Here is a 26,402-nt window from a genome sequence, read left to right as displayed (position 1 = left end):
CTCTGGTACACCTCTACCACTAGGCTCAAATCACAAGCTCAAAGCACCTATGGAAGACCCTGAGGCAGCGTTTCTCAGCCTGGGAGTCATGACCCCTTGGAGGTCAAAGGACACTTTCATAGGGGTCACCTAAGACCGTTGGAAGACACAAATATTATTATGATTCTTAACAGTAGAAAATTACAGTTATGAAGTAGTAAGGAAAATAATTTTGTGGTTGGGGTCTCACAACATGAGAGACTGTACTAAAGGGTGACAGGGTTAGGAAGGCTGAGAACCACTGTTCTAGGTCTCTCAGGGTAGTCAAGAGCTCCCTAGGCCTCTGTCTGTTATGTTCAGTGCTAAGGAAAGGGGGGGCCTCAGAAAGTTCCAGGCATCCTTCTGCAGAGACCCAGGCTAGGTCTCTATGTTTTCAAGATACACTGATACATTGAGAATATCAATGGGGATGGTGCACGCCTTTAATCCCAGCACTCAGGAGGCAGAGGCAGGAAGATCTCTGTGAGTTTGAGACCAGCCTGATCTACAGAATGAATTCTGGGACAGCCAGGGCTACACAGAGAAACACCTGCCTCAAAAAAACAAACAAAATAAAAGAAGTAATGGGGGGGGCTGTAATACAGGCCCCTGTGACCCTGAGGGACAATCCACTCAGGACTAGAGTCGTCGTAAAGAGACAAATGGTTTATTCAGGGAGGGGGAAGCGTAAGCCAAAAGTGCCCCTCCCCACCCCTGCAAGCTGGCTCATGAGGCCCCGTCAGCCCAGAGTGGGAGACAAGCTCCCAACATCCAGTGCTGTTCCTGATTTGGCTCTCTCAAAGCCCAGTGACATGTGACGTGGATGGAGGCTGGCTCTCCTGATACGGATGGTACATCTTAAGTGACACCACTCTTACCAGCCCTCCTGCTGGCCATTACCGTGAAGAGCATCAAATTCCCATAGTAGTGAACGTCTATAGGCCAATTTTCATGAGTGGATTGTGGCGCACCTGGGGAACTGCTCTTCCAAGCAATGGCAGAGAAATGTCTAGGCTACAATCCTCTTGCCAGTTAGGACAGCCCGTTCTCCGGTTTTGCAGCCTCAAAGAGGACATGGCAGAACCTCTCTGCTGGACCAGGAAAAAGCCAAGATGCTGAGAGCATCCTCTAAGGCGTGGCCAAGACCAGCCATACTGTAGTAAGGTGGATGCAAGAGGACACACGGGACCCATCTCCTCCTGACAGGCTCAGGCTGACAATACAACATGAGCCCAAGGGACGGGAGCAAAGAGGCTGCCGTAACTAGGTACCTAGTGGAGGGAAATGGTCACCAAGCCTGATGTGGCAGAGCCTGGGCAGGTGGACAGACCAGCACCGTGTGGGCTTAGTGTATGAGAAAGGAGCCCAGCTGGCTCATGCCCCTGTGGTAGGTCTCTTGGCTTTATACCTAGAAGTCACAGTGACTGTCTGTCACCAAACAGAAAGGAGCAGAGGAAGCAAGAGTGCCCCGTAGGGCTGCCAGAGACTGTGTGAGGGCAGGGTGGGGCTGGGCTCCTGCCCGGGAGAAAGAACAGCAGCTTGCAAAGCAGGAGCAACAGGAGGATGGGGGAGTGCAGCTTCCTCCATCCTGAACTCAGGGCGCCTCGTTGGATCCGATGCCGCTGCCCTTGTTGACATAGAATGGCCGGTAGTGAGACTGCGGGGAGAGAGGAATGGTTAGGATAGCTGGGTGGTCTGAGAAGTCCCTAACCTGCCCACCCAACCTAGACTCTGAAGCAGCCTGCAAGATCTACCTATCTTGCTACCAGGAGATGGCTGGTAATAGCATAACTTCTGGGTCCAAATTCTAACTAGAGTCTGTCCCTGCCACTTAGCATATGAGCTTGGACATCATCCCCTGCCCCACCCACCCACCCAATATCCTGATGTCACCACAGCCACCGTGTGCTATAGCATTTTGTGTTCTACAAAACTACACAGCACCGTGCCAAGGGCTTGCCATCGACAGACTCAATTAGGTTTTACAACCGTCCAATTAAACAGGCGACTCTGAGCACAGCCACTTTGTAAGTAAGCAAACCAGGGCACAGAGAGGCTGGGCAGCTTGCCTAAGTCACCAGCTAGTTGAACGGGGGAACAAGATGAGAGACCCAGAGACTGGACTCCAAACCCCATCACCCCCTGCTCCACTCCACTTCCTGGTATTATTCTTGTGTCTCAAGTACTTCATGTGTTGGATTATGCTCTCTCTGCTGATTCTCGCTGACAGAAGGGTACAGAATGAGCACACCACTATGCCAGGTCCTCCCTCCGCTGTGCTCCCTCCCCACCATCCACAATTGTGGAGCTCCAGCCTCTCTTGCCAGAGCTTTCCTAACCTCCTCTTTGAATCATGTCATACGGCAATTTCAGGGAACTCAGCCCCTTTCTCCCTTCCTCCTAACCCCCACTGAGAACTCAGTCCCCCACCCCACCCCCCAGACTGGCATGGAAGAGCAAAGAGCTGCCCCTGGCCAGTACAAGCACTGCCAGCCTCTGGAGGGTCTCAGGAATCAGCCTTGTCCCTAAGTGGGTCAGGCACAGAGCCTCTACGGGCCTCCCAGAAGCTCTGGTCTGACACTCTTGCATAGTAGAAGTCAGGCGTAGGCAAGGCCAGGGCAGGAGGGTCTTCAGCCCAGACTCCGGCTAAACCATTGATTCATAGAAGACAAAACTAAGGCCCCAGAAGGAAAACAGGGCATTGACAAAAAGTTACAGGGCTGCTCTAATAGAGCAGAGCCTGGAGCCAGGTCTCTCTAACCCTCAGGTCCATTCCAGGGCCCCCAAAGAAGTCCACCATGCTTTGGGTAAGGTGAATAGGCGAGAACTTGTCTTTCAGAAAGGCTGGGTCAATAGTGTATGGATTGCAGGCCAGTGAACAATGTTGCTGTCTGAGAGCTGTCTGAGGGGCAGGGGGCGTGAGTGGGGTGCTCATTTCCATCCCTCCCTAGTTAGGGTCACCACATGTGAGAGTCACAAGGACTATGAGATCACCCAAACTGCAGAATTCATGTTAGAAATGGGGAAACTGAGGCATGGAAGATCGACTCACACAATATCACATAGGAAGCTGGTGCTGGCTGGGGCCTAGGCACAAGGCAGCCTGGCTCTCAGGCCTCCTACTGCACTGGCCTCTATCCTCCCAACACTAGGTGTCACAGTAGGACAGCACAGCCTTGTCCTGCTGGAGCCTCCGAGGCTGGAGAGCCAGGAAGGTGCATAGGAGGGAGAGGGATAACTCTCTCCCATTATCTGTTTCCCACAGTCCTGCTGCTTCAACGCCCTTGGGCCCAGCTCCGCATTACATGCAATCGCTTAGCTCTTCTCGCCCACAAATTAAAGACTTTTTTCAATTAAACCAGCCCCAGCCGCTCTTTGTAGAACAGAGTAAATCTCGTGCTCTGACCTCAAAATGCAAAAGCAGCTGAAGGGAGGGCTCTGACCCCCATCCCCCACCCCCATCTCAACAAAACCCTGGTGTTACCTGCATGGCTCACTGGATGACCTCTCAGGACCTAGCAAGCTGTTGAGAGGGAAGCATTAGGGGAAATGAAGCCTCCAGGGTGGCAGTCTGTGATCAATGCTATTCCCAGGCACGGATAAGACTGTCGGTCCACAAGGGGGGGGGGGGCACTTCGTCTCATCATCACGTTATAAGGATGAAGAGAAGGCCTGGAGAGATGGCTCGCTGGTTAAGAGCACAGACTGCTCTTCCAGTGGTCCTGAGTTCAATTCCCAGCAACCACATGGTGGCTCACAACCATCTATAATGGGATTTGGTGCCCTCTTCTGGTGTCTCTGAAGACAGTGACAGTGTACCCATAAATACAAGAATGAAGAGAGTCTTGAAAAGGGTCTGTGGTTCTGAGATGCCAGCAGATAGTCTCCGTCCCTCGGCCACATCCTCCCTCCAGTGCTGCTTTCTAATAGCCCCAGCTTAGAGTTATTAGAGAGTAAATTCTAAATATACCTTTCTAGCTTTCTAGCTCCCCGGCCCCCATACACACACCATCACCCCTAATGGCCTCAATGCTGTCAGAAATAGAAAGTAGCCCTAGGAGTGACACCCATCACAATCACATGCCTCTTGGTGACCAAGCCACCATCGATACTCAGTGATCACTTGCAAATACAAACATAGGATGCGTGTGTTACAGGTTCTAAACTGAGATCAAAGGCAGTGTGCAGTTACTGGTCCCCTGCCTGTAAGTCCATTTCTCTATCTTTGCTACATGTTGGTGTAAGGGTCACTGCTGCCTCCTATGCTCCCAGCATGGCCCAGAAAAGTCACTCTTGTCAAACAGACTCAGGAAGCCTGCTCAGTTGCCAGGTCCCTGGACATGCCTATGTTTGGCAACTCTCCCGGTACGCCGTACTCACCAGCAGAGTCTGCTTGCCAGATTTCCAAGTCTGAGGCTGGGCCTTGGGAACTTGGCTCCGGAGGAGGGAGGGAAAGCCTGGGAAGACAAAATGTTCCAGTTAGGAGGAGCCCTGGATGGCAATCAGGAAGCCCCATAGATGGAGCAGCTTCAATGCCTGCCCCAAAGTGACCCCCAAGCATCATCCAGCCCAAGGCCAAGTTCAGCCACCTGCAGAGGTGTGCAGCAGCTGGGGCAGTGCAGTTGCCAACTGGACATCCTGAGAGGCAAAGGAAGGAGACAGCAAGACAGACAGAAGAAGGAGGAGCCAGTCAGATGGATGAGGCCAGACAGCAGGAGAACGTTGTCTCCCTGTCTAGGTCTGCACTGTGCTGCCAGGATCACCACCCACTGGCCCAGAGGGCTTAACAACCATAGACCTGTCCCTTTGCCAGAGTCCAGGACAGTCATTCAGTCAGTCAGCAGCCCCTGCCAACACTGCCCAGAAGGAGGGACTCCTGGCTCTGCTGTGAGGGTCATTTATTGAGCTCCACTTGTGCCAAGCATCATGTGAGTGTCTGCCCCTGTTTGGTCCTTTCTTTTAGCTCAGCAGTTTGCCCGCAGCAAGGAGCTATCAGAACTAGAAACCAAGGCTAGCCAGACTCCAAATCCATCATTCCACTCCTTCTGCCTGGCTCTGGTTGTCTCACATCTCACCAGCAGCAGACCAGGAACCCACAGAAGGTCAGCCATTGGCCAGTGTGACTGTCACTCAAGGCTAAGACAGCCATCCCAAGGTCCCAGCAGGTGGCTCTCAGTACTTGATGAGAAGGGGGTAGCCAGAGTAAGTCTGCCTGCCTCCCCACCCTCCTTCTTAGCCCAGGCACTCTATAAAGGGCTTGACTGGGAGACGCAATGGAAAGCCTGCTCGGCAGCAGGGCAGATCACCCATGACTTGGAGAATGAGATGCTAGAGAGGTTCTCAGGGTCAGTATTTGGCAGCCACGATCCAGCGAGGCTGTGGCTGCATGCAGTGGGCCCTACCACCTGCAGAACTTCCCACTGCACTGAGCAAGAACCCCTGGAGCTGTCCCTGCACCTAGGGTGGAAGCTGCCAGAGAAAGAGAAGATTCTATGGATCCTGGGTGACAATGAAAACTGGAAGTTGAGACCTGGCCTCTCTCTTTCCAGAAAGAAAAACCCATACCAGCCATAAGAGCTAAGGGGACAGGGTGGCCCAGGAGACCAGCCTTGGCAGCAGACAGAAGTCCAAAGAGAGAGAGCCAGGATGGTGGGGACAGGGGACATGCATATCTCTCTCTCTCTCTCTCTCTTTCTCTCTCTCTCTCTCTCTCTCTCTCTCTGGAACAGGACCCAGGACTCCCTAGCAGTGGCAGAGATCCCCCCACAGCATGGCCCACCTGCCCTTCTATGACAGAGGAAGGGGAGGGATGGGGAGCAGGCAGGTACCCGGATTGTTTTTAAACAGCCCACTGCGGTCCAGGGGCTTGGAAAACTCTGCAGTGGCCTGTCCCAGGGTTGTGAACTGATAGGGGGTTTTCCCAGTGCCTGCTGGGAGAGAGAGAGGTGTTAGCAGTGGCATGGGTACAGGCTTCCAGGAGGCTGAGGCTCTAACACCTCTCTGGGGCCCTGTGCTCCCCCTGTGGACTGGGCAGAGGGTGTGGGAGGAGGGGTTCTCAGAACTGCGGGCTATGCTGGCACACAGGGCAACTTGGCTAGGCCATCTCTAGTCAGCTTGAAGGTGCCTGCCATGAACTCGCTGGAAGTGAGAAGCCCTTCCAAGGAGGGCCTCAGCAGGAGGCTGTACATAGTCTGATGGGAAATGTCGGAGCCAGCCAGAGCCGGAGCTAAGAGCTGTAGCCCTCCGCACCATGTGACCTTCAGGCTAGAAGGAGTAAGTAAGCACATGCTGGGAGCCAGCCTGCCACAGAGTCCCACAGTGTCCCCAGTCTGCCTCAGAGACCCACAGTGTCCCACGCCTGACCCAGATACTGGACTTCCCCAGGGTCTCTGAACCCTAGCCTGAACTGGACCACAAGGTGATGAAGCCACTGTTTGCTGGAGGAGAGGGGAGGTACAGGGAGGGACAGTGTCCCTCTCCATCCCAGAGACAAGCCTCTGCTCCTTCTGGGATAAGTGTCTGGGCGTAGTGAGAAGGGAAAGCCCTCCTCATCACAGGGCTAAGGCCTAGAGACAGACAGGAGGGCCCTGACCTACTCTGACCTACTATACGCTCAGGATGACCTAACCCCAGGGAATAGGAGATGCAGCCCGTTCAACTTGCTCAAGACCCCCAGGGATACAGTAGGTAGGTGAGGGCCAAGTATAGCAAAAGAGGGTTAGGCCTGAGAGGCCTGATCGCTCCTTCAGGCTGCTACAAGATGTCTATACAGGAAGTTGGGGGCTGCTACATGACCTGGGGTCTAGTCAGCTGCTGGGAGTCACTGAGCAAACAGAGGTAAATCAGCTCCATAGCAGAGAGTCTGGTGAAGCAGCCCAAAAGAAGCATCTGGGCCAGGAGGGGTAGAGAGGCAGAGTGAGTACTCTCCTGCTGTCCCAGCCCATCTTTAGGACCCCGGTATGTGTGTTACCCCTAAGAAACATCGCCATAGCCCAGCCTCCTCCCCTGCCTTGGGACGTACCACAGGCCCGGCTTCCATCTAGGTTGGCACCCTCGCCTCCAGAGTGTGTGAGGGAGGAACGAGCCAGAGAGGGAACAGAGACTCAAGCAGGGTGGCCTGTAAGCAAGCGAGGGGCAGGAAGTGAGCTCACCTTTCAGGGAGAAGGAGGAGTTGCCTTGCACCGTGGGCATATCCTCAGAATTCTGAACCGTGGATGTGTACTCCCAGACCCTGGAGGTATAGTTGCCTGGCAGGACAGAGAAGGCACGTCAAACCCAGGTAGGCAGGCATGGAGAAGGACCAGGGCATGATCAATCAGACCCTTGACTCTTGGTCCCTTGGCTACCTCCAAGGTCAGGATGCCACTATGCCTACATCACCTGTGCCCAGCCTTCCCTGCTATGGAAGGTGTGTGAAGGATAGGTGTGCTCCTGTAGGCCACCATCCTCAGAATGAGAGGGTGATCTGTACTCTTTAATAAGTCATAGGGGATGCGGAGTGGCCTGTGTTACAAGAGGATGCCTCTGGGTTCTCTTCATCCACCTTTACATGGGGTCCCAGGGATCGAACTGGGGTCATGAGGCTTACACAGCAAGGGCCTTACCCACTAAACAATCTTGCCAGCTCCTGTTCTCAGAATAAGGGCTCAGAATAATGACACAGCCCGCAGGTGCCCCCCATTCTCACCCACTTCCTGACACCCCAGCCAAGCTGCGACTTCACTTCCTCTAATACTAGCTTCAGAATGATCCTTTACGTGGGACATGTCCTTGCTCCCCATCTTCAGCAAATTGACATAGCAGGTCTCCCTGTCACCTCCCCTAAGTTCCCTGTGTGCCTCTACCTGCTCCCTCCTGTCACCCTGACCTGTCTGGACCCTGGGCTATAGTTGGCTGTTTAATTGTTCATCTCCTGTGGTGCCAGGGATAGGTTTGGTTGGCCCTGCATCAAACTGACGCCTACCAGAGTCTTATTTCTAGAACACACTCACCACATGATTGATGGACACACATGCTAATAAATGAGCAGATAAATACCAGAATGCCTGACATCCTCTGTGTGGGGTGAACAGGCTAACAGAGAGCCATGTGCAAGGAGGTTTCTGTGGTGCTGAGGAAGAGAATCTTAGGGAGAAACAGCAGAGGCATCAAGATGACAATGGAGTCCCCACTAATGGGACACACTCCTCAAATTCTTTCTTCCTCAGCAGCAGAGAGCCTTGGGTACCTCCTAAGTCAGGCTCCATCTGCAGCAGTGGCCACAAAGCCCATGTATTCCTCTTGTCCCTGAAGGATGAGTGGAGTGAAATGGGGCAAGTAGCCACACTGAAGTTAGATTTAGGGACCTCACTCAGCAAGTGTCAGGACACAAGGACACACCTCCGCAGACCCATGTACCGGTCACTGTCTTGCTGTTCTCTCTCCCAGAGATTCTTGCTGGGTGTGGCCACAGCTGTAAACCTTTTGTATGTGGATGGGGGAGAGGTAGTGGGCGGGTGGGCTTGCAAGCACAGAGTTTAATATGCCTGTCAGCTGTAAGGACCTCGGGTGTCTCGAGTCACTTTCCACATTGTTTTTGGGGACAGGGTCTTCTGTGAACCTGGAGCTTGCTTATTTGGTTAGGCCGACTGGTCAGTCTGACCTCCAGATTCCCCATTTCCCTAGCAATGAGATTACAGGCGCACAGAGCCACGTCCAGCTTTTGCACGGAAGTGGTGGGAGTCAAACTTGGGTCCTTGTGCTTGTGTGGCAAATACTTTACCAACTGAGCTAGCTTCTCCGCCTCCACAGCTGTGAATCTCAACAACCAGTAAAGACGCGGGGCGTCGCCCTCTCCACCAGATGGCAGTGTAGTGACCTTCCAGTTTTCAGGGGTCTGTTCTTTACTAAGGGGTCTTCCTAGGACTGTCTCTGGGTTGGGGGTGCCTAGCCGAACTGGCCCAGTGCTCTCTGTCCATGACAGGTAGTACCCAAAAGCTCCAGCGCAAGATCAGGCCCCCCCCAAAACAGAGGCTTCGTGAGCACACCACGATCCTGACCTGGAGCACGCGGTGCAGGATGTATCTGACAGCTCCCCTGGGAAAGGCACCCCCTCCCCCACACCCAGTACTGTATAAGGAGCTGTTGTGATTTCCAGACACGTGTGTCAGGTCAGGCTTTCCCTTCCAGTTGCATCTCATTTTAGCCACTGCACAGCAAGTGCAGAAGTCAGCTCAGGTTCGTGGGCCTTCAGTCCTGATGCTCACTAGGAGAGGCTGCCACAACTAACCTCAGAGTAGACACTCACCCCACTCCCACAACTCATCCTTCAGGGATGAAAAGAACAAGCGGCCTGGGGATTTTTAAAGATGCAGAGTCTTACTAGCTCCTCCCCAGCCTAACCGATGACATCATGCAGTTCTGCATAAGCCAGTGCAGTTCTCTCTCTCTCTTTCTCTCTCTCTCTCTCTCTCTCTCTCTCTCTCTCTCTCTCTCTCTCTCGGCTCAGGAGACCCATCCTGCTCCCTCACTTCCTACATTTGTCTTTTACTGGGTAGTCAAGACATTCCATCCGTGACTCAGCCGTGGCACCACCATCCCAGGTTCCCACCTGCACACCTACACTGCCCCTGCCTACTGTAAGCTGAGTCCCCACCTACCTTTTGTGCCATACAGATTGTTAAAATTCTTCTGGTTGGTCTCCTTGGAGAGGCGGCTAGGCGAGGATGGCTGGTAGGATGTCCGGCCCCCACCTGTGGGGCAGAAACATGGTCCTGACTCAACTGGGACCTGTGGACTCCCACTTGCTGAGGGGGATCTTAGTATCCTAAACATCCCCCTCCCCCCAGAGCCCTTTGAACTCTTCCATTAGGAACAGTCCCTGGGTCTAGCCTGAGGTAGTCACAAAACTCATCACCCAGAAGGGGACCCTTTGGAAAGCAGAGGGGACATTATTGGCTGCAGTGCCCAGAGTACTAGACTTCTGGGTGTCCTGGGTGCGCTAAGATGCTAGGTCACTCTATGGAGGAGTTTTGAGAGCAGGAGGCTGAGACGCGACGCTCCTGCACTGCAGAGGCTGGGGTCATAGGAGGAAGAAGAAGCATGACAACAGTGGGGGGAGGGGTGGAGGTTTTGTGTCCTCCCGCAATGACCTAGCCTCCTACGAAGGCTAATGGACCAGCTTGGATCTCCTGTCAACACAGCCTGTGGCTTCTCCCTGCTCTCCGCATTGTGCTCCCACACAGGCCCCAGTCAGGGCCCTCCTGTTGTCTCTAACCTCTCGCCTAGACTCCGTACACCCAACCCACTGCTGACTCACCCGGCCCTGCCCTGCCTGTCCATCCTTTGCCATCACAGCCCTGCCCTCTCCACTGGGCAGAAAGCTCTCCTTCCTGAGCCTGGGAACTAATTTCTCCAAGGGAGGGGGTCATAGTCACTCTAAGCTTCCAGGCTCAGCCTTCGGTGGCCCCATTTCTCTGGTCCTCTTGACGTCTTCACAGCTCCTCCCATGCCTCTCCTCTACCCTGAGCCTGGGAGTTGCAGGTGCCCTACCAATCTTGTCCCCACAGGGCAGGGACACCAGAAGAACCTGTTTCTTTTACCTATAGATGTCACACAACTGACTCACAGGCCCAGAGTCAAAGTCAGAAAAGCTCCTAGTCCTGGAGTCTCACTGCCTCTCTTCACACAGAAGGACACAGGCCAGAGGGAACAGTGACCAGCCTCAGGCTGATTCAGCCTGGCACTCTCAGGGAGCTGTTGTAAGAGGTTGCACTCCCTACACCTGGTGAACAGCAGTTGGACCACTCTGTCCCTGGGTCTCCCTTATGCAGAGAGTATCGAGCCGAAGCCAGTGGAGACTGGATGGCCCCATCAGTGGGGTTCAGACACTGTCATCTGGCTAGCCCTTAACCACACAGGGCTGGAAGCAGAGAGACCAGGCTGGTAAGAGGCAGACAGGGACTTTTAAGGAGAGAGATGTTGGGGATCTGGCCAGCACAGTTTGTCCTTTCATGGAACTGGCTAAGTAAGAGTGGAGGTCTGGGCAGAGAGAGGGGACAGGACTGATGTCAGAGCCTGGTTCACCCCAGGGATGTCAGAGGGGAAATCCTGGCACCTCTCTGCTGCCTAGAACCTTCCAGAAAGTCCATGTGTTGTTAAGAAAGGCGGGGTGCAGAACTTCCTGTCTGATGAGCTCATTTCTTCCAATCCCGAGTCCTGTGGATTTATCTATCTGTCAGCAACTGCTCAGAGCCTCTCCAGCTAAACACCTTTCCAGATCTTCCCCCTCCCGCTCCACCCTCCATTCTCTAGCACCCCCACTTTTCTCTAGACTGCCTGGCTCCCACAGCCACCTGCATACCCCCTCTACCCTGGGCCTGTGGCCTGGGACACCCACCCTTATAGCAACATGCACTGTTGTGTTTTGTTGCTGGCCTCTAAGAATGTTCCAGACTATTCTGAACCAAGGACAGGCAAACCCTGGCCTAGGCTGTCCCCCCTGGAGGGCAGGCTAAGGAGGCAGGTGACTCCGAGGAAAATGCAGAGGGGCAGACTGGCCCTGGAGGCAGCAGCCCTACCCAGGGCTCACTGCTTGCAACTTGGGCAGAAGTTCTACACAGCTCTGGCCCGCCAGAGTAGAGTCTGGAAGACACTCTGAAGGACAGAGGCTACAGGAGTGACGAGCCGCTTTAGGGGACTGATGCATCTAACGAGCAGGGCGCTGAATAACCTGCCACCAAACCAGGACATGTGTCACCCCTGAGTGAACGGAAGCACCGATGCAGGTGCCAGACACACTGAGTCACCGTCACTCTGCCCAGGAAGCACCAGTCCGAGAGGGGCTTTGAACGGCTACCGTTGGTAGCACACTCCCTCACCCTTGGGCGTGAGGTACATGGAGTATCTTTTCATGGTGTCAGGCGTGCTCCACTCGTTCCCATAGCTGCTGGTGTAGCTGTTCATGTAGCGATGGTCCCCACCTGGAAGAGAGGGTGGGTGGGTCAGCAGCAGGAGAGATGGGGAAGAGGAGCTAGCCCACAGGGAGAGTCAAACCCTCACAGAGAACATGACGACACGGTGTCCACGTGCACCCGGCTCCTCCAGTGAGCTACTTTCCAGTCACACATCTCCTGGCGAAGGCTATCATGTGCATGGTAGATACACATTTCTTATTTGATCTCTACATCAGTTCTTAGGCAGATGTGAATGAACATCTCCATGTGACAGAAAAGAAAATCAAAGGAAATCAAGGGGTAGTGGATTGCTGCTGGAGATAGGACAGTCAAGGGGTTTGATCCCTCACTCCACTTCAGTCCCAGCCACTGTTGGCAGTATCAAGTGGTGGACTGAGGTTCTCTCTTGGCCTCTGTGGTCCAGGGATCCAGTCAGCTGTGTAGGGTAAGCTGCACACAGCTGCAGACTCTCAAATCCCAACAACCTTTTCTCTCGGTGTCCAACTCTACCCTTACCTTGCTGCTTTCCATCCCTCTCCTATCCCTACTTCCTGGCTACTGTTTTCTCCAGCCCTCCCATGCTCTCTCAGGTAAGGAGTAGATGGCTCAGACCTATCTTTCATCTTGATCTTCATCTCCATCTCCATCAGCATCTAGCAGGATCCTGGTGCCCAGTAGACTAAAGGTACTTATCCAGCCCTGGTCCCACTAAACCAAGGATCTCTGAAGGTAACCTGGTACCTCTGAGCCCTGGGCTTGGGATGGTGCAATGCATCCCTGGTCTGGTAGGCAAGCCTTAATCAGGGAGCAGCAGATGGTCACTCCAAGGCCTGACTCACATGCTATCCAGCCTCTATCTCCTATAACAGATACCATCCAGCCAACAGCCAACGGTAACAAGAACATGACATTGGCAAAGGAGACTTCCCCGGGGCCTGCAGCACAGGTGTAGGGCAGCTTAGTCAGCACACTCAGCCTCGCCCCTGCCACCATCACCCTCCACACCTTATATAGGACGCCGGGCCACACCTGCACAGAGACTGTGGCAAGAATCATCGTGACCTAGAAATGGGATGATGAGCCACCAGGAGGCTGGGTGGTTCCTACGAGGTTCGCAGGCTATCCTACCCTAGCTAGGACTGTCCTCTCGCATCTGCCCAAACCATACCCAGGGAGTCTCCTGCAAGGTTTGTGCCACAGAGAATACAATGGTCCTTCTTTAAACCAAGGCTGTTGCTGTCAACAGTGGTGGTGTCCCTGTTTAAGATGAGAAGCCATAGCATCCAGATGAACAGTGGGAAACCCAACAGTATGTCCTCCCCATTGGCTGGGGGCCCTTTGAAAGGCTGCTTCTCCAAATAACAACCTGGACATTTGCAAGATGCAATACCCTACCAGGGAATAGAGAAAGGCCAAGGAAGGAAAGAACTCGGCATAATGCCTACATCCAGGGGAGCCCTCAATCACACTGGCTGTCACTAGCCCCATTAGGATCATGGCTATTGCCATTAGGAAAAGGCTGTCAGGATCTGAGTGCCATTCTAAGCCAAATGATTGTCTTGCTAAAATGGCTTATCTGTCCTTAGGTGTGATTGAATGCCCACTCCCCCGCCCCCATATTTCACAAGGACACTGTATGGGATAATGCATGTGTGGTCCCCTGCACACTCCTAGCCTTCTCCTCTGAGAATGATATGTTGCACCTGGAGACCAGACAGAATCACTCCCATTGGTGCTGATGACTACGAGGTCCAAGCGAGCTGCTTTGGAAGATCTTGCACTGGGCCTGAGCCATTGGGGCTTGGCCTTGGAGAAAGTACCCAGGCTTCAGGTACTCCCTAAAGGGAGTGGGATTGGATGGAATAGGGCTTAGCAGGGCAGGTTCTCAGGAGTCTTTCTGTGAGGTAATTCAGGTGATCTCTACAGAGGAAAAGCGTGACGCAGAGAAGGGCTGATGAGTCAGAGAGACACACCAAGTCACCTCCAACCCACTACCAGGCCAATTTTAGCCTGTGGACTTAACACTACTCATCACGGTCAAGGTGACAGGCCTCCCTCCCTCCAAGCCCAGATGTCATTCTGGGTTACTTATGAAGCTCGTAACCCACCCATTCAAAGCCAGCCCATTCAAGCAGCAGCAGTTTTCAGTGGCTAGATTAGAGCTGACAGTCAGATGGAGACTTGAATGAAACCAGCCCTTGACTTTAGTGAATGGCCCACAGAGGAGGCACCTGTATAGCAGTTCCCAGAGGCTCTTCACTCTAGAGTCCTTTGTAATAGCTGCCAGTTCAATGGTGGGCGAGGGGTGTTAGAATCTCTGAGCCTGAAGCTGAACGTGTCCGATGAATGAATAAACAGGGACCATGAGGTGTCAGCTAGCCAGGTTCTTGTCTTATATCTGGTAGCAGGAATTGGCTGAGAAACACACTCAGCCTCGGACCTGTAGACAAGGGAGGACCTACCATTTTCCATATGGTTCCTCTCAATGAAGTTGCGGCTCAAATCGGCCTTGCACATCTTCTCAACATGACGCATGCACACATTGAGCAGGTCATCCTTGCAGTTGCCAAGAGACTGTCCCAGCCCCTCTCCCTCCAGCAGGACATGGTAGGTGGGCAGAGGTGGAGGGAGAGAGTAATTGCTCATCAATGCACCAAATTCCTACCGAGAAAGAAAAGCAGTCATTGACTTTGCCGGGTCTTTGTGAGCTCTGGGGAGCAAGGGAACTCTCAGTTTAGCTGGGGACTGTGCGGAGAGCCAGAAGGGCTGAGTTCTGGGATCAGCTCAATAGCTAGCCTTGCTTTTCCTCACTGGACAGATGAGTCAGCTAAAATCAGCCTTGACCAAATTAGCATTCAGATGAGAGATTCCAGGGCTCCCAGCACCAATGTGTACATAACGTACGTACTCGGAGAGTTGTGAAAGTGACACAGACTGCATAGACTTTAGGGGGAAAGGTAAAGAGGTGTGTGAAAATACCAGAACAGTGTGTGTATTTCCATCTTGACAGGCTTACTCAATCCTGCCTCAGTCTTTCTTGGTTCTCACATATCCCTTCTCCCTCTCCTGAGCATCCCTCCTCCTTGAGTCCTAAGCAGCCTGCAAGACCCTTTCCAAACTGCACCTCCTCTTCTAGGTTGTCCTTAGATTGCTCCAGCCCGCCAGCCCTTCTCTGAATTTCCATAGGCACTTATCTCCTGAGCCACATGCTTTATCACTTAATTACACACTTTTCCATATTGTTCTCTAATTGTACATGTCTTATCTTCCCAGTTGGATTGCAGCTGCCTGGGGGCAGAAACCATGTCTCATACTTCTCTATTCACCACGGCACCTGATAGAGTCCTGCCTGCCCAGGAGTATCAAAACATTCTAGCAGACAGAAAGATGGATGCATGAATACACAAACAGACAAGATCAAAGATAACAAGTACGAAATGCTCTCATGCCACTCCCCCCTTTCCCAAAGCAGGCATTACTAATTAATCACAGAACTCTTTCTTATCAAGCCTAGAGCACTGCTGGTCCATAGCAATTGAACTTGGTACAAGGTGACATTTGCGTGCCATCCTTAAGAGTAGTAGAGAGGGTAGACTGGATAGAAAATTAAATAGACAGGAGGATTGGTAGTGAATGGATGGATAAATAGTGGGTGGGTGGGTGGTAAGTAGATAGATGAGTGGGTTGGTTGGTTGGTTGGTAGTGAGTGGAGGGGGATGGGTAAAGAGTGGATGGGTGATAGGTGGGCATATTTGTAGGCATGGATGGATGGATGGATGGATGGATGGATAGATAGGTGGATGGGTGGGTGGTGGATGGATGGATGGATGGATGGATGGATAGGTGGATGGGTGGGTGGGTGGATGGATGGATGGGTGGGTGGGTAGATGGGTGAGTGGATGGATGGGTGGATAGGTGGGTGGGTGGGTGGATGGGTGTGTGGATGGATAGTGAGTGTATGGTAATGGGTGGGTGGATAGATAGTTAGATGAATAGTGAGCAGATAGGTAATGGGCGAGTGGATTGATGGTGAGTGGATGTGTAGAAATGGAAAGAAGAATGAATGGATTGACAGTGGGTAGATGGATAGGTAGTGAGTGGCTAAGGAATGAGTGGATGTACGGATAAATGGATGGTCAATGGGCAGTGAGTAATCGTACATGGATGAATAGCGAATGAGGGCCTGAGAGACTGGATGAGATGAGCATCAGGACCGAGGATTTGAACGGTGAAGTCGTCTACCTGCAGGAACAGCACCGAGTCACTGATGTTGTGCAGCTGCTCTCGGGTCTGCTTGTCCTCGTGCAGCACCTTGGCCCTCTCATCCAGAGCATCCACGATCACCTTCACTTGGTCCACAGCATCCTGCTCCCGCTGCTCCAGTGCAGCCCGTACTTCCTCCTTCTGCTTCTCCAGCTCCCTCACCAGGTCCCTGAAGTTCTGCTCCAGGATCGCCTTCTCGTTGGTGGTAAAGCTCTAGGTCCAGAGTCAGGGGAGGGTTGAGGAAGAGTTGCATTAAGAAAAAACCCCTAGGTTTCTAACAGAACAGAGAACCCCAGGGCCCTGACTTGACAAGCCAGTTGTCTACGAATCTCATTTGAAGGCATCATTGGGCGATGCCTCTTATGGATAACCATGCCAGTGTGTATGTTATTGTTCTAGGTGAATTGCTCTGTTGTTGTTGTTGTTGTTGCTTGAGACAGGATTACACGTAAACCAGGCTACCTTCAGACTTCTTATGTAGTCAAGGTTGGCTTTGAGCTTCTGATCCTCCTACCTCTACCCACTGAGTGCTGGGATGACAGGTGTGTGTCACCTGCACATCTGTCTGCAGGTGTTTCTTATGGCCCACTCTTCCTTATTTACCTTGGCTCTTTCCCGTGGGTGGGTCAACATGAGCCTCTATTCCATGCTCAAGTGACTCTCTAAAAGCCCCCACAGTCTCCCACAAGTCAGGGTATGCTTGCCGAAACCCCGACTAGCGCAAACATTATTTGGAAAGTAAATCGGTTGGCTGTTCCTGAGGCCAGGCTCTGCAGTCAGTAACTTTAGATGGGTTTGCAATTATCCAAGCCACAGCAGGCATACCGCTTACCATGCTGGCCCAAGAAGAAAAGAATGTGTATTTAGTAGCTGGGTAGTCTGGTGGGCAGAGCAGCCATTAGATGACATTGGAGGATACGTGGAGGAGGAATGGCTCTAGGGTCTTGTTTGCTGGCTCAGGTGATAGGGAAAAGCCCACCTCAATGTCCTAGGCTGAGAAGGAAAGTGGGAGGGAATGTCAAAGGGGGTGGGAGGCGCCTAAATATGGGTATCGCCATGGGGCCAAAGCCTGGAGCAGCAGCAGAGGTCTGCTTCTCTACAACAACACAGGCAAGTAAGGGCACAGCTGAAGAGCCTCGGGCTGCTCACCTTGATCCGGTCTTTCTCCTTTTGCCACTTCTCAACATCATCTTCAATCTCAATGATCTTCAGTTGCAGCTGTTCCTTTTGCAGTGACAGCTCGGTCTGTAGGGAAAGCGTAGAGGTTGAAGTTGTCAGGAACAGAGAGGGGCGGGGGAGACAGAACCAGAGACCCAGGCTGGTGATTCACCATAGAGCAAACTCAGGCACATTCCCCATGCATCTGTATAGCCCTTCACTCAGCTCATGATATCAGTACCTCAGATCTGCTGGGCTCTGTGCTACTGGCTAAGAATCCAGCAATGTATACAATGCCATGCTTCTGTGTTAATGGACCACTAGGGCTGAGCAGTTTGGCTGTGTCCTTATAGGACCTAAGCCTCCTAGAGCCTTCCTACCTAACCCGAAAGGTGGAAGATTCTGGTTCCCTTCAGTGGGCCTAGGCCATTGGTGAAAAAGATGATCTGGACTCAGCCCAGTCCAGTGGAGCCCTGCCCAGGGAGTGTCTTGTAGCAGAAACCCCGTGCAGCGTTTCTGTGGCATGACGCAGGCCTGGTGTTGCAAGCAAGAGCTGGGGTTGCCGCCGGCACAGACTCCGTCTAGGCAGGCACAGCTGTAAACCTGTTTATAAGAAAGGGAGCGTATCTGCAGTGTAGGCAAGATGGGAACACTCCCCCAGGCTCCCTGAAGGAAAAAAAACTACAGGGTGAGGCCAGGCAGTGGAGGAGAGGACCTGAGACCGTGTTCAGAGGCTCACAGAGTGTCGGACCCTGTGGTAGGCTTGGAAGAAGCTCTATCAGGAGGGCACTGAGACATCAGGATTACACTCACCCTTGACTTCCATGTGGGGAAAAGCCCTCCTCTGAAAAGTAGCTCTCACTGGGGCAGATTGGAGGTGTGAAGCTAAAGCCAAGGCTATCCAATGAGTCAAAGGCACCTCTGTTTTCCTCCTGGGCCTCACTTGGGCTCCCAAAGCCCTGTCCAGCTTGGAAGATAAAGGGGTGATCCTTCAAGGAGGTCTTGCATGACTCAGAGCTTCCCAGAACCACCGGGGTTCAAAAACAGACTCTTACTCGTCTCTCTAGCCATCTCCCCGGGGAACCTACAAGAACACCTTGGCTAAGGTGAAGAAATCACAAGCCATGAGGCAGGTGAGCTCTCCAGGCAGGGTATCATGAGCAGCTGGGCCTGCAGCATCAACAGCTGCTTTTGAACAGAACATGGAACCAAGGAGCGCCTGTAGCCGAGGCTGAGGGACTGCCCTGGGATGGTCGCAACAATCCCCAGAGCATGGCTTCTAATGGTAAATAGGTTCCCATTGGCTTTTTAAAATTGGTGCCCAGAGGTGTGGAAAACAGGGACTCAGGAGACACAGAGACCCCCCCCCACTCCCAGGCAGGAAGTCCTGCTTCCATGACCTGTCCACCACCACCACCATATTCCCAGGCTCTCCAGGCAAAAAGAGTCTAGGATGTTCTCAGCAAGCACCTGTCCCACTGCCAACATCTGAAAACCCCACAGCATGGAAAATACCATCGCCAGAGAGGAAGACAGGCTTGCAGGAGGAGATGAGGGTGGGGACTTGGCTGGGTCTCTGGAACAAAGCTTGAGAGAAGACACAGTAGCAGCAGGGGTGGGGGGAACAAAGAGAGTAAGCCCTCACCCTCCAGCTCTGCTCCTTGAGGTGAAGAATCAAAATGCCCAGGAAACAACACTTGCAGAGCTAGTGATCTAAAGACCCTAATGTGGTCCAGGCCTGAGCAGAAGCTCTGTACCCTGAGGAATAGGCATAGAAAGTGTGTAATAAGGATAAGGATAAGGGGTGTGTCCCAGCAACTCTCCCATCCCTAAAGAATTCCTGGGGGAAACCAGGGTCCAAGTAGAGCAGGAGGCCTCCCATCTTTTGTAGCTAAGTCTTTCGAATAGGTTCACTCAAAGCTCGTGAATAAGAATCCAAGATTGAGACCCTTAATCGCCACCCGCAGGCAGGCTGTGGGGTCTTATAAATTCCTCTGCTTCCCTGTGCTCTAGCTCCATCTGTGCTGTGGAGGAAACCTGAGCACCCGTACCCACTACCAAGGGTGTAGGAGAGATGGGGATCACCAAGTGATGCTCTCAGAAAGCACCTGGCACAGAGTAAGCACTGACTGAGTAATGTCCCCATGGCCACTTCTCTACGGCACCTCCCAGGTGGGGCAAGGCGGTAGATATAGCAAGTGGGGTAGTGGCAGACGTGCTCAGGTGACTGAGACATGTTAGATGGTGAGGCTGGTACGTGGGGACTGATGGAGTCCAGATGTGGTATAGACACAGTCAGGATGTGGGCAGACTTCAGAGTGGACAATGGCTGGGACACCAGCCTTAAAGGGTAAGATACCCCCTTGCAAGGAGGACCCTGGGGGAAGCAGGAAAGAGGTTGGAAAAGGTGGAGAAAAGGCAAAGCCCTGCTAGTGGAAGAAGATGAATGGCGGAGTTAGGAGCTGGAGGTGAACCGTGGTACCAAAGACACCTATCAAGAGCTGTGTGGCCAGTCCACAGCTGGATGAAGGCTCTCCCTTGGATTGGCTAGCCAAGAGGAAGGAAGGTGGTCCCGAGTCCAAGGGATAGAGCTCAATGCAGCTTAGGCCATGGAGCATATAAGCTAAGGACAAAGAGAGATCAGCTCCTGGGAGTCCACAGTTATGAAAGACAGGGAGGGAAGGGGAGGGCAGGGGCCATCTGAGGTCTGGAGAGGAGAGTTGGGGTGTTGCCCAGCCACCTATGTTGGCAGGAGGAGATGGCCAGCCTGGGCACGTGCAAGGACAGGATCAGAAGCGGAGACAGGCTGTCTGCATCAGTGGGTGGCAGAATGGGTCAGGGCAGAGGAGAGACTGGCCCTCCTCTTCTCTGAGGTTCTAAAGATGTTAGACATGGGCTGGGAGAGGCCCGGTACCTACACCATGGTCAGCAAGACCAGACCTGCAGGATACAGTGTATTCCTGGAGCTGGAAGTAGTGTCACAGTATTGGCTCCTTTTCCCATCTAGGGGGAGTCTTGTCCCATTGAGGACATGTGTTAGAGCCAGATCCCTAGGGATGTGCCTCGGATCTTCTTAGTGTTTGTCAGGTTTTATTCTGCATAGAAAGTAACAACAGGATATCCAAAGATACCATAACTATAGCATTGGGCTACTGAGCATCTCCTACAAGCCAAAGACCCTGTGGAGGTCAGTGGTGTTAGCCACACACTGCAGAAGCAGCAACCAAGACCTAAAGGGGCTATGTAACCGGTCCGAGTGTGCACATTGAGAAAGAGATGTAAAGGCAAGTTATAATCACGGGGCTCATTTCTTGTTCTGTGGTCTTCAGAAGCCCCTTGTGAGGTAGGAGTCTAGACATTCCTAGGACATAGACCTTGTCCTTTACCGAATTCCTTCCTCTTTGGAGCTGGTGAAGTTCAGCAATTCTCCCTTCCTACTGCACACACACACAAACACACACACACACACACACACACACACACACACACACACACTAGCTATCACTCTTCTACTCCCCTTACCCCTCCCCCAGATGCTCCAGATGACTGACAGGCCTCAGTGCTCCACCCCTCCCCTTTCCTCCCTCCTGGCTTCCTCCCACTCCTCTCTTCTTTCTCTACACCCTGCCCAGGCCTGTCCCTAAATGCTTCCTTTGTTCCCTTCTCCCACACTGTCTGGGGCCTCTCCTCTGTGAAGGCTAGGATGGCCTTTGTGGTGGGTTGCTCAGCATTAAAATTCTTGTGGCCTTGAGTGAGTAGAAGCCCCCTGAGAGTAGAGGGATGGCACTTCCTGGGGTGCTTCAGCCTAGACTGGCGATCAAGTGTAGACACAGTCAAGCACTAGACCCGTGGACCAGCAGGGCCCCGGGAAAGAAGAACCTGGCTGGCCAAGCTGTTCCATCAGCCTGGATTAACTGCATGGGCCCTGGGCTGTGACATTTACCAAATGAGCCAGTTAATTGCCAAATTTGTACTCTCAGACACATAGTAATTACCTGGATAAGAATCTGAAATGCTGAATAGATTTCATATTTCTATGCTCACATGTCAAATGGCCTCCTATCTGTCCACAGGCTTCACTGAGGGGTCCCCTCTCACTCCCTCAGCTTCCTCCTGCCTCAGGTTAAAGGATGGTGCCAGCCAGAGTTCGAGGCTTCATCCTGGCATCTGCAGACCATGGAGGAGCCCTACAGCTGTCACTACCCACCCCTTAGCTTCATTTCCCTTGTGGTGAATTGGGCTACCTTCCCCTGCCCAGCTACACATTAGAATCCCTGTGAACCAGAATGTCTCAGAGCAGAGACTGGGACTCTGTTTTCTAACAGATCACCGAGTGACCCCCACCTGCAGCCTGAAGTTTGGAGGCCCCTAGATTTGATGATCACAAGAAGACTCTTCTAATCCTGCTAGGGAAAAAGGTTTGAAGTAGTAGAGAGAAACCCTCCATCCCGCCCCACCTCAACTCTTCATTCCTAGCCTGTATGAGTCCCTGCATCACTGAGCCTGCCCTCCATCCCTCAGGACTGCTTCATTTGTAATCATGCAAATGCTGAGCCCAACCCTGACCCACCCACGGGAGCTCCTTAGAGACTGGATCACCAACCACCTGCCTGGTTCTCACTTTCCAGTCCTTTAATGGATTCCCCTCTTCATCCAACTGATCATGCCCCCGTCTCACACCTAGACCCTGAAAATGACCAATGAGATTCTAAGCAGCCCAGCTTTTAGTCTGGCTCCTCTTCCTGAACCCCAGCCCCCACCACCTGCTCAAAGAGCTTTCCTCCCCAAATGAGCACAGCAAGAAACCCAAGGACCAGTGGCTGCATTAGCCTGCTACCCTAGTGGCTCAGTCTTGCTCAAAGAATTGGGCAAGAGGATGAGAAATCAAGCCACAAGGCAAAGTAAGAGAACTGAGTCAGATGAGGATATCTAGAATGTGGACTGGTCACTTAGTGTGAGCCCTTTGGGGTAGCACTCCAGTTTGAATGTCAGCAGCATATACCTTCCTATGCCAACGATGTCAACCCAGAGACCAGGTCAAATGCACCTTAAGACAGGGCCACCTGGAGCAGGCAGCTGTAGCTGGAAGGACTCGGAATGGTTAGGGAGGACGATGGATAAATAGGATGCTGATATCCCTCTTCATCTTATCTCCTATCATAGCCTGAGAGAACACAGAGGTATAAGCTGGACCAGTGAGCACCTATGGGACATTGGGACATTGAGAGTAGAGAGGGAAGCACTGAGATTCACTAGAGGAAAGGGCCACTATCATGTGTTACAACACATGATCTTTTCCCAGCACAGTCTGTACTCCAAGTCTGTACATAGGCTGGAGGCCCCGGAGATGAGTGCCCGTGGCCCTGGGTGTCATCTTCAGCTTTGTGCAACTAACCTAGACATTGCCTAATGACCTCACCTGGCCTCACCACCAGGCCTGCAGAGCTGGTTCTGCCTGCTCCCTTGCACAAAGGCATGCAGGAGCTGGTGTTTGAGTTTGGTTCGGAGGCCTTCAGAAGATGCCAGAATTGACACTCTGCTTCACCCCAATCCATCAAACCACCTCCCCTATTCTGGGTCAAAGTCCCCCCAAGTCAGACATCCCATAATAGCCAGCCCCAGACACTGTTTCTGTGCTGTCTCCTGGATGCTCAATCCCACTCCTGTCTGTCTATCCTAGTGTTGCAAGAGCACAGACAGGTGAGTTGTTACCCCACGTTACCCCAAGTTCCCACCATAGCAGCCACTCCAGTATCCCATTCCCTCCCAAGGTGGGTCCAAGGCACAGCTTTCTCCAGCCAGGTTCCATCCTTCCCTTGGGTGTGCCCTCCCTCCATCTGCGGGGTGAACAGGAGACCGAGAGACTGAGAATGCTCCATTAAGCCTGGTATTCTCCCTCTGCAATTCCGTGTTCATGCTTCTGCGTACCTGGGAGGGTGTCCCATCTTGTTTGTATGTCTGAGACTCTGTTTCTTTACCACGCCCTTGGAGTCAAGGACTCTCTGAGCCCTACAGCAGCCCCTGGCTGAGAATAGCAAACTCGGAAGCTCTTGTGTCTCTAGGCTAGAATGCCCACACCTTCCTGCCCTCTGGAATCAGCCCTTCTGCAGATGCTCACAGTGGAACCAAAGTTTGCCCAGAAAAGAGGCCAGCGGTATACCAGGCTTTCGTGGGAGTCGGGACCTGAAACCTTTGCTTTCTGTATCTGCTTTGTCCCCCTTCTCACCCCAGAGTCCTCAGAGACTCTTCTAAAACTCTTGTGAAGACAGAGAAACATGAACACAGTCTAGAGCAGTGGTGTTTGTTTGTTTGTTTGTTAAGATAGAGACTCACCAGAGGGATCTGACCCACGGGTTGAGAACCGCTGGTGTAACCCATGCCTCGGTTTCACATGGAGGGAGCTTAGTCACTGTCTTACATTTCATGACTGGCACCATCTTTACACCAGGCCTGAGACTAGTTCCCAGTGCCTTCCTTCTGTCCTGAATTCCCCAGCACAGTCCCTAAGAATGGCTTCACGCTCCCTCTCTCTTGTCTCCCATCCTGAAGCTAAAGGCCAGGATGGAGCCAGAGGACACTGGTGTCAGAGGACACTGGAGCCAGGGACAGGAGAAGCTGAAGACACCTTTGGGAGCCAAATGAAGCGTCTAGAGAGGATGTCTGAGTCTGTTTCCACCTGCGACTCAGAACCTGCTGCCCGAGGGTAGTGGCAAGCGGCACAGAGTGAGTGACCGGCAAGCATGTGATCACGGAGCTAGGTAAAGAGGAGTCCCTTGGGGTACAAAAGCTGACAAGAAAGTAAAGCCCCTGCCCTGGCCACCAGGAAGGTTTGCCCCTGGGAAGGCCACATGCTACTGGGTGAGTGAGCTCAGGAAGGGACAAGACCAGTGGCCACAGCTGGGCCTTACCCAGAATACCTTCCCCAGGTGCAGCACACCCACAAGTCTCCACTTGCCTTGCCTCTGCTCCTCCCCGTGGAAGTACCGCCTAATTGCACACAGGGAATTCACACAAACACACTTACGTAGCCCATACATAAATAGGGGCAGACACCCACATTCGCAGACACCCGTGTGCGTATAAAACACACATTTACATCCACCCACCCACACATGCTCTCGATCCAATGTTGTCCACCCACAGGCACAGACCTGTCTGCTGGAGCCACACAAACAAAGGGCACAGGGCCCAGCTGAGAGCAGAGGAGGGGATGGGGGTGGGTGGGGTGGGGTGGGGTGACTTCCAGATTAGGGCAGAGCCAGCAGCTGCAGGACTGCAAGTGCAAACCTGGAATCAGAAAAAAAGGGTACTCAGGAGCCCTCAAGTCCCCTCTTAGAGTCTTCCTGCCTTAGTATCACCTGTGAGGACAGGGGGAGGGGAGGGAGAGAGGGAGGGAGAGACAGAGAGAGACAGACAGACAGACAGAGGGAGAGACAGACAGAGGGACAGACAACAGATCAGCCAAGCAGAGAGTTCTGAATCCTTCCGTTCTACACTCCAGCCCGACTTAGGATTCATCTGGTGTGCTTTGCCTAGCGTCTAATCTTCTGTTGGCTCGAACGGGATGTCCCTCTTAAGATCGTTGGAAGTTAGAGTGACCTCTGACCCCCAGGGTGAAGATGAAGAGGAGGAAGAAATGTTTCCTAAAAGCAGAGCACCGTGAAGCCATAAGTCCCCAGTGAGGATCCAAGTGGGAGGGTTAAGGGAAGGCAGCGAGGGGCCTAGCAAGTCACCTCCTTCTCTGCCTTGGCCTCCTCCACCGTCACGGTGCTGTGGTTCTTGTGCTCCTGGAACATGCAGAGATAACAGATGCAGGTCTGGTCGGTCTGACAGAAGAGCTCCATAGTCTTGCCGTGCAAGGGACATTTTCGGGCCTCGAAGTCTCGGATGGGCTCGAGCAGCTGGTGGTCCCGGAAGGCAGCGCCCTCCAGGTGGGGCTTCAGATGCAGCTCACAGAAGGAAGCCTGGCACACCAGGCAGGACTTGACGGCCTTCTGCTTGTTGCCGATGCAGGAGTCGCACAGCACCTCCTCGGAGCCCGACTTTGCCCGCGCCAGGAGGCTGGAGTCAGCCCTGGGGTAGCTATTCCTGCGGACTTCCCCGGGCTCCACGATGGTCACCGTGGGTTTGCGGGGCTCGGAGAAAATGGACTTTCGCAGCTCCCCCTTCTCAGCAAAGGTCACAGGAGGTTTCTTGGAAGCCCCCAACTGGAGCCCCGCATAAGGGGACCTCCTGCCTTCCGCAGAGTCCATACTGAAGTAACTGGAGCCTTTGTCGTCGACAGACTCCACAAACTGGATGATAGGCCTGCGCCACTCATTGCTGGAAAATAGGCCACTCTTCCCCTCCCCTGACTTCAGGGCACTGCCCAGGGTCTTGCCCTCTGTCACCTCCCCACTGTGCCCGTTGGTTGTCTTGGTGTCCTTACTGTCTGCTTTAGTGCCATTCTCTAGGCTGCCGCTGGGACCCGGTGGGCTGCGGGTGTCCCTGGCTTCCGGGCTGGCCCCATTGCTCCTGCAGGCATCGGCACCTTCCATGGTAGGTCACTTGCTAGCCTGTGTCTGCTGGTTGGGGTCTCGTGGCAGGTGGCTTCAGCGGATGTCTCGGGGCACGAAGTGGGGCTGGCAGCCAGAGCCCAGGGACACACCTGTGGGGAGAAGGTGGGGCAGGAGGAGGAGCCATAGGAGGAGCAACCTGACAAAACGGGCCGAGAGAGACAGGCGGGGCAGAGTGGTTAATTACCTGGGCCACGCCTGCACATCCATCCCCAGCCCGGGATTTTAAAGAAGTGTTTTTTATGTCCCAGTTTTATTACTTCCCACCACTGACAACCTGTTAGGCTGCTTCATCAGATGCACTTCTGGCAGGAAGGCAGAGCCTCTGTCCACACAGGTGGGCAGGCTTTGAGGAGGTCATTGCCCCTGGGGGCAGAAGGTGAGGTGTCCGCAGAGGTTCACGGGACAGAAGGCTTCTTAATTGGGTCACACAAGCCAAATCGCCTTGTAATTTGCGGGTTGGACATCAAAAGCA

General features: G+C 53.1%; 1 protein-coding gene across 3 annotated transcripts; it reads right to left on the bottom strand.

The window, feature by feature from the left end:
* Positions 1–659: 659 nt before the first annotated feature.
* Positions 660–26,070, bottom strand: Trim29 (tripartite motif-containing 29). Of its 3 annotated transcripts, none has more exons than XM_006510616.4 (10): positions 25,106–26,070; positions 17,364–17,459; positions 16,194–16,427; positions 14,414–14,612; positions 11,877–11,978; positions 9,657–9,749; positions 7,170–7,265; positions 5,847–5,948; positions 4,399–4,475; positions 664–1,675 (listed from the first exon to the last, which is right to left on the bottom strand). In XM_006510616.4, the coding sequence occupies exons 1-10, from the start codon at positions 25,907–25,909 to the stop codon at positions 1,613–1,615; spliced, it is 1,866 nt and encodes a 621-aa protein (XP_006510679.1). In that variant the 5' UTR covers positions 25,910–26,070; the 3' UTR covers positions 664–1,612. The 3 variants fall into 3 exon arrangements, with proteins under 3 accessions (NP_076144.2, XP_006510679.1, XP_006510680.1); XM_006510617.4 differs by having other exon boundaries at positions 5,847–5,945; NM_023655.2 differs by lacking the exon at positions 5,847–5,948 and having other exon boundaries at positions 660–1,675; positions 25,106–26,022.
* Positions 26,071–26,402: the final 332 nt, after the last annotated feature.

This window comes from Mus musculus, chromosome 9 (genome assembly GCF_000001635.26).
Source record: "Mus musculus strain C57BL/6J chromosome 9, GRCm38.p6 C57BL/6J".
NCBI classification, from domain to species: domain Eukaryota; kingdom Metazoa; phylum Chordata; class Mammalia; order Rodentia; family Muridae; genus Mus; species Mus musculus.
Note: the sequence above shows the minus strand (reverse complement) of the source record. Positions and strands in the feature narration are given on the sequence as shown.

Excerpts from the sequence above, each read along its gene's own strand:
- Trim29 (XM_006510616.4), bottom strand. The coding sequence starts at position 25,909 with ATGGAAGGTGCCGATGCCTGCAGGAGCAATGGGGCCAGCCCGGAAGCC. Across the intron at positions 16,428-17,363 it reads AGGAGAAAGACCGGATCAAG|AGCTTTACCACCAACGAGAA; the intron begins GTGAGCAGCCCG and ends CTCTGGACCTAG. Across the intron at positions 5,949-7,169 it reads CTCCTCCTTCTCCCTGAAAG|CAGGCACTGGGAAAACCCCC; the intron begins GTGAGCTCACTT and ends TCTCTCTCCCAG.